We start from the raw sequence: 14,268 nt of genomic DNA, 5'->3' as shown, positions 1-14,268 counted from the left end.
GGCTTCAGACCATAGCTCACATCTTCCTGGCTGCTGCTCCGTCTCACCTCACTGCATCAGCATGCAGCAGAAAAGTTGCATTTTTTTCAACTTTGCCAAATTTCTTTTCGCTGGCTCCGTCTCTTGCCGCAAGGGGGAAGGCGGCCGTCGCTTCCCACCGTAGACGATGTATGGAACCTCACCACTTTCTCAGAACACGCAAGCAGAATAATGTTGAGTCAGCATCAGTCACTGCTAATAGGCTATATGCACAGCAGCCATATTGGAAAGAAATTGGGCCCCTTCCTTCCTTTGATTAAGGCTATGATCAATTCACCCTTTGTCAGCCTTCTGATTGGTCCCTGACTGACCAACCAGCAGGCTCTGTCTGCCTTTTCCTGCCCTGGTTCCGCCTTTTTTAAGTTGATTTTGCTAAAACATAATTTTTGGAAAAATAAAAACATTTAAAACATGCCCAATCACTATACTGTAATGACCCTGCAAGAGATCGGGCCGTAACTCGTCATGCCAAGCGAGCTAGCTCTCTTGGCGTTGCGGGTTGTTTGCCTTGTCTGCTGAGTGGGGGGCGGGGTTCGCCTCCCGGTTGGAGGCGAGCTGCCTCACTCAGTCTGCTAAACGTTACAATACTGTGCACCTGAGAGGCTCCTTTTTACTGAAACCAAGTTTAAAATGAGAATTGAATACACAAAATAAAATAAAAAATAACAATAAGAAGCAACTGAATTTCAATGGTAGTGGATGGAGAGAAAGGACTTTTGTCCCACCAAGACACAGTAGCCAATGGGTGCGAAGAGGGGCGGGACAACGGGCGGGACTTGACAAAGGGTCTATTCTGGTCAAGGGTGGAACAGGGTGCTGATACTATGTGCATGTTGGCTCACTGAAAACTCTGCTACACCAGTGGGTCTCTAAATGTTGTCCTTGAGGGCGTTCCAAATGGCCCCTTATGGGTCTGTAACTGAGGGTGTACACATCTTTGTACACAGAGTTATGATGGTCATTGAAATTATTAACAAGTAAAACGCTGTAAAGGCGAGGAGCGACCGACAAGTTTGACCAGGAACATAATGTGTGTACGGAGGTTCAATTTACTGGCTGAAATCCTTGTGGATAAAGTCAGTAAAGGCATGAAGACATGTGCACAATGCACAGCTATTAATTTGTCACTACAGTGCTCAAAATAAACTGTGCTAAACAAAAAACCTGAAACGTACTTTGTACCGTGCTTAAAAAAGGGAAACTTTGTAATTTGCAAAAGAGAAAAACGTACTGAGAAAGCTATTAATTTGTCACTACTGTGCTCAAAATAAAAACTCTTACTGATTATCAGTTACATTGATTGTCATAGTTTGGATATGGCTTGGGGCGTATTATGCTGCTGCTTGTATTATTGTAATGGATCGGTAGGTAGTAGGTACAGTATTGCATTCATATATGCACTTTCAAGATTATTGAGAGGGGCTTTTCCGCGAGCCGGGTCTTAACTCAAGCCTGGTGGGTTTAGGAAACACGCGTGTCTGGCTGGTGTAAAACACTCACCCACCAGCCGTGGGTGGGGGTGGGGAGGTCATGGGATGAGGTGGCCGCTCCAGGGCCCACAATCACCAAGAAGTCCAAGGTCAATTCTTGATAATATTTTGTGCTCCATACTCGAGGAATAACTTAGCAACTGAAGATGTATTCACTCATTTATATTCTGCATCTTTTTGGCCGCAAAATATACTTTATAACCTACCTCAGTAACCCCTAGTGTGATCTGGGCTGTAAGAATGGTCCTTGTCAGCCTCGCCTGAAAGAGGGTTTGTCAATTTAATATTATTTTGACAGGACAGCGGAAAAGTCAGAAGCCCTTAAAACCCGCTTTACTGGAAAGTACAAGTGGAAAACATTTCCTCTTTTAGTATAACTAGCCTACAGCCCCTTGGTGTGAAGCAGACAGACTGTGATGTTGCTCTCTCTGGAACTTCCCCCCTCCCCCTCACTCCATCTCTGCTTGCAGGCAGTTGGGACTGGGAGTGCGCTGCTTGTTGACGCCCATTTGTGATGTAAATCGCATCACAGGACAGCCGCCTACAGGCCAAAATTTGGGAAAATATTTTAAACATTTGGGGATTATGAGAAGTAGAGACACATCTGAAGGTGATAAAGTTGATGTTGGGCAAGGTACATGCGTTAATGATTTTTGTATTATGTTTTTTAGACAATTGAACAACTGCTGAACGTGGAGTTACAGATGGAAACACACACACACAAACACACTATTTTTTGGGGCGATTCTAATTAAGGTTGTGGGATGATAACTTGAATGGCAAGAGTTCCATTCTATGTGTAACTGGACACATTTGGTCTATAGCAGTGGTTCTCAAAGTGGATTCCAGGAATTCCTTTAGGGGGGGTCTAAATTGACCCATACAAGTCTGTAACTCTGACAGTGTACAAATGGAAACAAATGAACCCTGGCAGGTCCATTTGGTTCTATTTGTACACTGTCAGAGTTATGGGGACTCCTTGAGATTTGAAAGTTTGAGAAACACTGGTCTATTATAGTAATGTACGCTATTGGCTTACACAATTATGGGCATTACTCTGCGTGATGCCCATTATTGTGTTCATTGAGCCTATTATATTACACTAATTGGTTCTCGTTGCGTGTAAAGAAGAAACCTGAACTATTCATTTAACAACCACAAATAGACACGACAGATGAAACGATGTGACGAATAGAAGACATTTGATACGTGGTATGTGTTACAGCAGAGTTAAATCGCTTTGTGCCGATTTTATTCAAAGACACTCTGCCAGTGGAAAGTACTGGTCCTACCAGACTTGTTTTATGTGGTCATTTTAACCATTCTCCTCTCCACCCTGACTTTCTTCTATACCCCCTCTCTTACTCAGTCTCCTCTTCTCTGCTTTGTCAGACCCAGTGTCTCTGTATGATGCTCTCTGTTTCTTTCTCTCTCTCTCTCTCTCTCTCTCTGTCCCTGCTCAGCGATGCGGGACAGCGACAAGAGACAGGTGGAGGGTGGGAGAAAATAGTGTTGTACAGCAAAATTGAAATGCTAACAAAAAGGAGAAGGGGGGGGTGGGGGCCAAGGCTTATTTGTCCACTCTTCACCCCTGTCAACCTCCTATCCCCTTCTCCCTGACAGATGGGAGTATTACCTGCAACAGATAGCTGGATTTTCTTCTTCTTTGGGGGAAATATGGCGAGATAGAGTTCTATGTCAGGGGACACCAGGCTTTCTCTTACAGAGCTTGATAGATGCGCACGCACGTACGTACGTACGCACGCACGCACGCACGCACGCACGCATGCACGCACGAACGCACGCACGCACGCACGCACGCACGCACGCACACACACACACACACACACACACACACACACACACACACACACTGGCTGGACAGACAGTGATTTTGAATATTTATAGTAGAGTTATCTCTTTTTCTGTATCTGTGTGTACATGTGTGTGTGTGTGTGTGTGTCTAACCGAGGGTGAGGGGAGTGATGCACCATGTGGGAAGTTGGTCGGATCAGCAAATCCCGATATTTGAAGTACCCTGATGTCATCAATTCCATATTACTAGAAGCTCGGCCGCCCGAAGCGTCTAGTCGGCGACCTGGCCAACTCGGGAACAATGTAAATAGGGAATGAATGCCCCGCCCTTTAATGCAATCCCCCTTATACCTGTTGTCATAAGATCCGTTTTGACCATCTGTTTGCGTGTGTCCATTTATGCCCATATATGGAGATATCTGTCTGTCTACATCCATTTCATGCCCACATATGGAGATCTCTGTAGGACCCGTTTTGACCATCTGTTTGCCTGTGTCCATTTATGGCCATATATGGAGTTATCTGTCTGTCTGCGTCCATTTTATGCCCATATATATGGAGATCTCTGTAGGACCCGTATTGACCATCTGTTTGCCTGTGTCCATTTATGCTCATATATGGAGATATCTGTATATGTCTGTCTGCATCCATTTTATGCCCATATATGGAGATCTCTGTATCTGTTTGTCTGTGTCCCTTTATGCCCATTATGGAGATCTCTGTATCTGTCTGTGCCTCCGACTGTGTTGCAGACACAGTGCCGGTTTCCCCTTTAATGCAAATCCCATTATACCTGTTGTCATAGGACCCGTTTTGACCATCTGTTTGCCTGTGTCCATTTATGCCCATATATGGAGATATCTGTATCTGTCTGTCTGCATCCATTTTATGCCCATATATGGAGATCTATGCAGACACAGTGCCGGTTCCGGAAAACCCTGATGTCAGACATCAGAATCCGAACCTTTCGTGCTGGTTCCAGAAAATTGCGTATCGGGTCGAGTCGAGGCCAGGCACTACCTGCTGCGGCGGGGAACGAGTGTGCCAAATTTGAAATAGGGAATGAATGCCCCACCCTTTAATGAAAACCCCATTATACCTGTTGTCATAGGACCCGTTTTGACCATCTGTTTGCCTTTGTCCACTTATGCCCATATATGGAGATCTCTGCAGACACAGTACCGGTTCCGGAAAACTCTGATGTCAGACATCAGCTCCGCATACTGGGCATCCATTTTATGCCCATATATGGAGATCTCTGTGAATGCCCTACGCTTTAATGCAAACCCCATTATACCTGTTGTCATAAGAGCCGTACGTAACCATGGCATTTTTTGTTGACTCATGTGGCGTACGTGATGTCAGAGCCTTTTATGATGTGATGTCACAATGAGTCAGCGCTTGCGCCGGTTTCCTCAGAAACAGCCTGATGTCAACAATCATCTCCGCATATGGAGATTCCGAACTTTTATCTCCATATATGGGCATGAGGGGGACAAGGACTGACCAATAAAGAGATCTACTGTACATATATGGGCATATCAGTACTACATATATGGGTATATTTTAATGATATCAGGGACCCCCATATGGGCACAAAAAGGACATGGACTGACATATACAGAAATCTCCATATACAGTATGGGCTTAAAGGGACAAGGACTGACTGATAAAGAGATCTCCGTATATGGGCATATCAGGTTGATCGCCGGTGCGACGTAGGTGTGAAGGTTGCATAGCGGCCCTGAACTTCTAGTAGGAATAAAGAAACAGAATCAAAGGAGATACAGTAGGTAGTACTCTCTCTCTCTTTCTCTCTCTGTTACCCACTTCATCTCTCGCTCTGTATTTGCTGATCAAGTTCTGGTCTGACGTTACAACAGAAACCATTGTGGTGTTTTTGCGCTGATATCGGCGATCTCCATAAATGGGCATGTGATGGCAAGCTTTGGTCTGACATCACACACAACAGGAGCTGTCGCCTAACCATGCCGATTTGCGCACATAATCCGGCCATCCGCAGCATGCCTATAATTGGGCATAACAGCCACCTCCACAACTTAAACTCAACAAAGAGTGATGTCAGTGCCTGTGATGTCAGTAAGTGTCAGACACAATATTATTGGCTACTCACTGGTATAAATGATCGAGGCATATCGAGCATCAACCACAGATCCCAAAGCAACCTTTCACCATGGGACTTCTTACTGACGATCCAAACTATCAGAAACTTGAACAATGGTACAATGCCAATGCTGGAAACCTCAACATGAGAGCCATGTTTGATGCAGACAAGGAAAGATTCAGCAAATTGAGCACAACCCTTGAGACAGATGATGGAGCCATCCTGTTGGACTACTCTAAGAATCTCATTAACGAGGAAGTCATGGCCATGCTGCTGGCCATAGCCAAGTCCAGAGGAGTTGAGGAGGCCAGAGAAAGGATGTTCTCTGGAGAAAAGATCAACTTCACAGAAGGTCGTGCCGTGCTCCATGTTGCCCTACGTAATCGCTCAAACACGCCCATCCACGTCGATGGCAACGATGTCATGCCAAAGGTCAATGGGGTGCTCGACAAGATGAAGGCCTTCTGTCACAGAGTGCGTGGTGGAGAGTGGAAGGGTTTTACTGGAAAGACTATCACTGATGTGGTCAACATCGGTATCGGAGGATCTGACCTTGGTCCACTGATGGTTACCGAGGCTCTGAAGTCTTACTCGGCAGGTGGACCTAATGTGTGGTTTGTGTCCAACATTGATGGCACTCACATGGCCAAGACCCTGGCTCAGCTCAATGCAGAGACCACACTCTTCATCATTGCTTCCAAGACTTTCACCACCCAAGAGACCATCACAAACGCAGAGTCTGCCAAGGATTGGTTCCTCCAGACGGCAAAAGACAAAGCTGAAGTTGCCAAGCATTTCATAGCGCTGTCTACCAACGCACCCAAAGTGAAGGACTTTGGAATTGACACAGAAAACATGTTTGAGTTCTGGGATTGGGTTGGAGGCCGATACTCACTGTGGTCAGCTATTGGTCTGTCCATTGCGCTGCACATAGGATTTGATAACTTTGAGCGGCTTCTTGCTGGTGCACACTGGATGGATAACCATTTCCGTAACACGCCTCTGGACCAGAATGTGCCTGTACTGTTGGCCATGCTGGGAGTCTGGTACATCAACTTCTTTCAGGCTGAGACCCATGCCATGCTGCCCTATGACCAGTATATGCACCGCTTTGCTGCCTACTTCCAGCAGGGTGACATGGAATCCAACGGAAAGTATATCAGCACAAATGGCACATGTGTCAAATACCACACTGGACCGATCGTCTGGGGAGAACCGGGGACCAATGGACAGCATGCTTTCTATCAGCTCCTCCACCAAGGCACCAGACTGATACCCGCTGACTTCCTGATTCCTGCCCAGTCACAGAACCCAATCAGGGACAACCTTCACCACAAGATCCTCATGGCCAACTTTCTGGCCCAGACGGAAGCGCTGATGAAGGGGAGGACCCCAGACGAGGCCTGCAGAGAACTGCAGGCCAGTGGCCTGGCGGGACAGGCCTTGGAGGATCTCCAACCTCACAAAGTCTTCAAAGGGAACAAACCGAGCAACTCTATTGTCTTCAAGAAACTGACTCCCTTTATGCTTGGAGCTCTGGTGGCCATGTACGAGCACAAGATCTTCGTGCAGGGTGTTGTGTGGGACATCAACAGTTATGACCAGTGGGGGGTGGAGCTGGGCAAGCAGCTGGCCAAGAAGATTGAACCTGAGCTCACGGATAACTGTGACGTCACCTCCCACGATTCCTCCACCAACGGGCTTATACATTTCCTAAAGAAAAACTTTGCCTAAATAACCTTGTCATGAACTGTTGAGTACCTTTATTTTGTAGTGATGTCCCTGTGTTTCCTGTTTTGCCAAGTTACCTGTCGTGGGACTCACCTTTTTGCAGGTCTTTCAGTCCGAGTGTAGGCCTATCAAAAAAGCACCTCGGTTAAGGCAGCGGAAGCTTGTGATTGGCTGCATGGAGGTGCCGAAAGACGGGGGACGAAGATTTACTATGTTGGTCCGACCTCCTAAACTTTACCCTAACTCTAACCTCAGTAAAACTACCGCTGGTGAAAGCTAACCTGGTGAAATGCTAACCTGGTCGGACCAACGGGAGGTCGTCTCCACCTTAACCGAGGTGCTTTTGTGATACAATCGGACTGAAAGATTGTTTGTGTTCCAGCCAGTTTATAGTTAGTGTCATGTTATGTCCTTCTGTTGTATGTTCTGCATTGTTTCCAGTTTGTATCATGAGTTTAATAATAAATACAAATCTTTACTGAACTCGACCTGTTTGCCTGCCTGGTTCTGCACTTGGGTCCAACACTTTCCTCATGCTGCATGTGACTGAATCATATTGTCTGAATAATTTTACAGCGTTGTCTTTTTCATTGGCTAAATTATTATCATGGAACACCGAATAGCCCTTAGATGTGAAGATGCTCTGCTTCCACCAAGTAGTTCCCGCCCTCTCCTGGTTACGTCATCAGTGTACCATGTTGTCAATTCCATGCCCAAGTATGGAGATGCCGTGTCCAAATAGCTCGATAACCCGATAACAGATTTATTGAGTATCCGGTATCAATAAGCTTTGGGCTTATCAAGCTTGTTATTGAGTATAGCGGCCCATGACATCATGTTTAAACTATCAAGATAAGAGGCGATCAAGAAAATATTACAGTACCATCCATAATATAAAGCCATGTAACACTTATTGCACACTAATGAATAGGGTTGCGTATCGTCGGCGATACTTTTAATGGTATCGATTCACTGACGTCGATACTATTGAGTATCGGTTCACGTAAAAACGAACGATACCTTGTTTCGATACTTTTGAATGCACCCCTTGCCGGTCGCATCTGTAACAGTTGGGCTACTGAAAGTTTAATGACTGCTTTAGTAGGCTACACTCGTTACTGTGAAAATAGCCGAGAATAGCCTATAATGTTTATTATTATGATAATGATCCAACGTCTATAAAATAGCCCATAGAAAAAGGCAAATAATAATTATAATAATAATAATAATAAATAAAAAGTATCGAAAATGGTATCGAAAAAGGTATCGTATCGATTCCCAGGTATCGAAAAAGGTATCGTATCGATTAAAAGGTGAACGATACCCATCCCTACTAATGAATGATTGTTTTAATGCTATTTAATGATATTTGTTACTTTTGCCAATTATCATCTTCATAGATAGAACAAACTCACAGTCGCAACAACTGGTCAATAAAAATATATATCAGTTATGTTCTGAATTTGTCGTCTCATATCTTTCCACAAAATATTAGAAAGCGCTCAATAGTGGGCTCAGTAAAAGCCCGGCTCAAGAAGCAGGATCGATAAGGTGCTCATTATCAATAAAGATTAATGAGCTCCATCCCTAGTCCCGCCTCACGTTACCGTAGTAGAAACGGGCTCCTTAAATTCCCCAGTATCTCAGCTACTGCACCATTCAATGCTCTGAATACACATGAAAAATTCTCATTCGGTGCCTTGATAGCATTCGAAGCTGTTGTTGTACATTTTGTGTACAACATACATTTTGTGGGCTGACACACACAAAGTGAAACTTAGGAGCCGTTTACACCGCTCAACAAAATGAGTTGGACAACTAAATGCCAGTTCAGTAAACTGCCAGTTCTGTTCGTAAAGACAAGTTATGGTGTGTTTCTAGTTTGGCTCAAGAGTTCCGTGTTTCAGATTTGTGTTTCCTTGACCCTTGACTTTGCTAGATCTTCATGGAACTGTACAGTAGCTCTGCCTACTGTTGCCTGCATTGAAGTTCACCTGTTACCTGTTACATGTGTACATATTACTGTAGACAAAAAAAGAAACAAAAAGAAATGCTATAAATAAAAAAGAAGGTGGAGGGTTGTAACTTTGCCCCACAACACCGCCAGAATTCCTGAAGGTTCTCTGTTTGTGCGTGTGTGTGTGTGTGTGTGTGTGTGTGTGTGTGTGTGTGTGTGTGTGTGTGTGTGTGTGTGTGTTGATGCTTTAAAACATACTGTACATACAGCTCAGATCCTTAGATATGCATATTCACATATTTGGTCCATAGGGTTTATACAGCATTCCACTGATCTATAAGGTTGCATAGAGTTACACATAGTTACGCACAGCATTCAACAGTAGTAATTGTCAGAATTATAGAGCAGTAGATGAACAATATTATTAGACATGACCATGACATGTGGCAACCAGTTGTCTTAATTCCACAAGGCCACAGAGGACTGTGTATATCCTGAATAATTGGATTTGTATGCACTCCCATAGACAGTGAAATCTGGTTCCAGTTGTTGTTCTACATACAGTATGAAACAATTTGGGAAGACGCCTGCTGTAGATTTACTGTACGTATATGGGGATATGTACACATTATATACATCATTTGCATCTCCCTGTATATCTGTTACATATTGACATTCTTGAAGGCAACAGCAGAATATTTCCCCATGTTTCTTTGTCTATTGTCCCATCCAGAGAGCTCTCAAAGGGGAAAGTCTATTCTGATTCAGTTCTTGCAGCTCAGAATAGAAAGTTGATCCCTGCTTCCTGCCATGTTTTGAGACTGGGAGTGGGCCCACACCCTCAGTTGATAGAGCGTGTGTGTTTTTAATAATTTTCCAAGCTTAAACTAAAATGTTGTTGCAATGTGACATTTTCTATACCCATAATCATACTTCTGGTCAAAGCAAGATGAAAGTGAAACATTGATTTGGAATACATGCCTCAACGAAGGGTTTATTTATTGTATAATCTGCTACTGTACATCAAGCTGAACTGCATTAGATCAGTACATGATCATTTGGTGTTTTTAACAGTGGACATCATCTAACTCAGATGTATTTTGCTCTCATTGTACAACAGAGAAAAAAAGCAAATTACAAATGGTCTGAATTTGGTCTTTGTGACCTAGATGACAGGACATACGCGAGAGAGATCCATCTTGACCTGAGGAAATTGATCCAAAGCTCATAGGCAGGATACAGAGGCCACACAGACATGTGCGCACGCGCACAATGCACGGACAAAGGTGATGCCCTTCTATTCAGTCTGCAGTGTGATAATGGGTATTCAGAGGAGGAGACAAAGTGAGATGTTCCTCTTACATGTTAATGGCAACGTTGTCGCCGTCGGGGACCAGAATGTGTGTGTGCCAACGTGCTGATAGCATGGGTGAGTGTATGAGTCCCAGCCTATTGTGATTCAGTGCGTCATGATGGGGGCCTTTGCAGGCCAGAATGAATGAAATGTCAGGCTCTCGTTGGGGGAGCTGTTCACACGCAAACTGAATAGAACGGAGAGGAGAGCATATACTGTACAGTACGCAGGAAAATCCTGTCATTTTACTCTGAACGTGCAAATGTAACCAAAATGTAACCTTACGGGTCCATGGTCAAATCTAAAAGCAGACATAGCTGTTTTTACGGTGTGTTCGAAGGCCAACAGGGTTTTGTCTGTATACGGTATATGTCGGTCTCCTCAAAATAGACCAATCACAGCTCATGCTGCAACAGTGCTACATGCAAAAAACACCTCTGGCTATAAAGGAATGCTACATTCAGTCGACACAGCTATTAAATGCCAAGGTGACACTGACTGAATAGTGTGAAGATTGGATCGAGGTTGGTAATGCTATTGAAACATCGTTCTTGTGAAGCACCTTTATACTTAAAGGTGAAGTACAGAAGGTCGCTATCTCCATTTGGCCAAAAGAGGTGTGGGCCGTCACCACACCAGCACATGCACACAAGCAGCCAGCCTGTACTATAGCGTGGCTTCACTGCTTAACAACGCACTGTGATGTGTGCAGCTTTGTTCACAACCTGCACACTGTAACTTACTATACTTAACTATTGAAAAATAGCAGATTTACAAGCTCACAGCGTGGCACCGAGTGCCACGCTGCGAGCTTGTAGATCTGCTATTTTTTTTAAATCGTGAAAATTGTTTCTATGTATGTCAGTGGTTCTCAAACTTTTTCATGTGAATGACCCCCAAAATGATATGTGGGTGGGTGACGTGACGTAACGTTTTCGCTGTCCTCTGTGTCAAACATGTATAAATAAAAAATATATTTGTCAAAAACCTTCTGAATATTGTGCAGGACATTAAGCTTTATGTGAACTTACTCAAGATTAAAACATTTCATTCCTCATTTCTTCAGAATCTTCAACCAAACATGGCAAAACTCATATGGTGTGACTGTCCTGACCTTGTTTCTCAAAGTGGGAACTTGAATAAAACTAAGAAAAAGAATTGCTAAAAATCATTTGAAAATGAATTTAGGCTAAAAAAAAATGTCTATTTTGAGCCTATATCTTTTCAAAGTCAAAGCATAATGTTTTCAGTCATTTCTGATCAAAAACATTTTGTCCCCCAACCCAAAATCATTTGGTGTGACACTAGTTTGGAAAAATTAAACAGGCAATTATTTGGACACCTATTGGCTAGAGAGGTCCTTCTTCTGTAAGGCTATTCAGCACTCCCAGCACAACTGCAAGACAGGTGTCTGAGGTGAGTTATGATTTTAACATTTTCATGAAATGCCATCTTGTTGAAACGTTGACAAACTCACCATTCTGGATGTCTTTTGGTGTGACACCTTTTCTTTAAAAAAAGCTTAAGTTATTTGAAGTTTTGGTCATATTTCCATGTAGATCTAGGCTGCTTTGTTATAGCTAGCATGCTGTTAGCATGCTAATGTGTACATAGTAGCCTCAAGGTAAACCTAAATGGAGAAAACAGTAATATGGTGTGACACTTAATCATATGGTGTGACATGTCTGCTTGTCACACCATATGACTTGACTGTCACACCATATGATTTATACTGTATTTAACTACAGATATAACAACAAATAACAAAGTTCCATGTTTCTTTTGTACATTTAAACATTTGTTTTAAACATTTTTACATAAAATGTAATTTAGCTTCATTCAGTGATACTTCAAATTCATCAGACAGAGCAGAAACCCCTTCACAGAAACCTTAACATATTGTTTCAATCTAAACAATATTTTCTCTTTGTCTTAAACTATACATTGCATTTTCTTTTGTCAGCTGGAAAATGACAAGTGCTGAGAGAAAGTACAGGGAGAAACTAAACAATGACCCAGCAAGGAGAGAGGAGCCAAAGGGGCGAGACTGCATTTTCTACGAAGAGCAGGAGGTTGTCTGTGGCATAGCAGAACCGCAACAAGGCAGCCGGTTTGCTACCCTCACCAAATACGACTGGCTGATGTACAATACAGTCTAAATGTATAATCTAATCTGATCTAATACTTTTGTACTTTCACTCACTGGACTGGACAGTGGACAGTGTTAAGGTAGGACCCGAGACAAAACTAGCGAAAATAGCTGATCTACAAGCTCTCAACACGTTGTGCTGCGAGAGCTTGTAGATCAGCTATTTTCGGAGTTGCGCAACCCAGCACTCTTTAGCTAGTGGAGATGTGGTGTAATGTCATGATTCCTAATTACATTTGTTCAACACAAAATGCTGTGTTCAAGTTCAGGAGACTTCGGAAAAAAGCAATTTACCTGAATGCTGAGTTCTGTTTCCACTAATTGGTGTTAATAAAATGTTGCCTTCAATGCCTTGGCTCCAAGTGTGGCTATGCGCCTTCAGTTTCAGTTTCAGTTTCAGTTTATTTTTATTTATAGTACAAAATCACCCCGAGGGGCCTCTGTGCACTTCACAACAGGGCAATACAACACACAATTTCAAGGAAAATAAAAACAGTCAAATGTGAAAACAACAACAACAAAACATTCAATTTTGAAAAACAACAAAAACAGGACAAAAAGATTATATATAGAATATAGCAACACAATGTTAAAAACCATGGGGTAATAGGATATGGTCATGGCAATGTTCATAGATTATGGCAAACCGTAGTGCAGGCAAAAAAGATGAGTTTTTAACTTAGATTTAAAAATGTCTAGGGAGTCAGCATCCCTGACAGCCTGAGGGAGAGCATTCCAGAGGTGGGGGGCACGGTGTGTAAATGCTCTGCCCCCGACGGTTACTTTATTGGGTATAGTTACTGTGAGTTGACCAGCGTCCTGGGACCGTAGTGGTCTTCCTGGGATGTAAGGTTGTATTAGGTCCGACATATAGGATGGGGATTGTCCGTGTAGGGCTTTGAAGGTCAGGAGCAGGACCTTGAAGTCGGCTCTGGCCTGAATTGGTAACCAGTGAAGTGCTATGAGTGTTGGTGTGATGTGATCGTATTTCCTTTTCCGGGTTAGTACTTTGGCTGCAGCGTTTTGGACTAGCCTGAGGCCATTTGTTGCTGTTGATGGTAGTCCAGAGAAAAGTGCGTTACAGTAATCTAATCTAGATGTGATGAATGCGTGGATCAAGGTTTCAGCGTCCGGGAGTGATAATATTGGGCGGATTCTAGCTAAGTTGCGTAGGTGGAAGAAGGCAGATTTTGTGATACTTTTGATGTGGTGTGTAAAGGATAATGATGGGTCGAATATTACTCCAAGGTTTCTAATAGTGGGTTTATGATTTATTGAACAGCCATCCAGATTGAGTGTTATGTTATTGTACAGGTGTGTGTGTTTGACTGGGCCGACCAGCAGCATTTCTGATTTGGCAGAATTCAGGAGCAGGAAGCTGTTGTTCATCCATGTCCTAACTTCATTGAGGCAGTTTTCAAGGTTATGGAGGCTGGATGAGTCGTTTACTGTGATGGGGATGTAGATTTGGGTATCGTCCGCGTAACAGTGATAGTTGATATTGAATTTCCTAAAAATGTCCCCTAGTGGAAGCATATATAAACTGAAAAGTAGTGGGCCAAGAACAGAGCCTTGTGGGACGCCGTAGTTTACATTGGAGTAATCGGA

The 14,268-nt window shown here is 43.4% G+C and overlaps 2 protein-coding genes across 2 annotated transcripts in view; both read left to right on the top strand.

The window, feature by feature from the left end:
- The window catches only part of cUnh1orf198 (chromosome Un C1orf198 homolog), a 387,053-nt gene that overhangs the window by 306,939 nt on the left and 65,846 nt on the right, over window positions 1–14,268 (top strand). The gene's annotated exons all lie outside the window — the stretch shown is intronic.
- On the top strand, window positions 5,539–7,203 carry LOC308300513 (glucose-6-phosphate isomerase-like; the record flags this gene model as incomplete). Its single annotated transcript, XM_080744361.1, has 1 exon — window positions 5,539–7,203. One exon carries the CDS (start codon window positions 5,539–5,541, stop codon window positions 7,201–7,203), a length of 1,665 nt encoding a protein of 554 aa, XP_080600487.1.

The sequence above is a fragment of the Nannobrachium achirus genome (assembly GCF_963921795.1).
Source record: "Nannobrachium achirus genome assembly, chromosome: 16".
In the NCBI taxonomy this organism is placed as follows: domain Eukaryota; kingdom Metazoa; phylum Chordata; class Actinopteri; order Myctophiformes; family Myctophidae; genus Nannobrachium; species Nannobrachium achirus.
The sequence above is the reverse complement of the archived record's forward strand: the minus strand, read 5'-3'. Positions and strand labels throughout refer to the sequence as shown.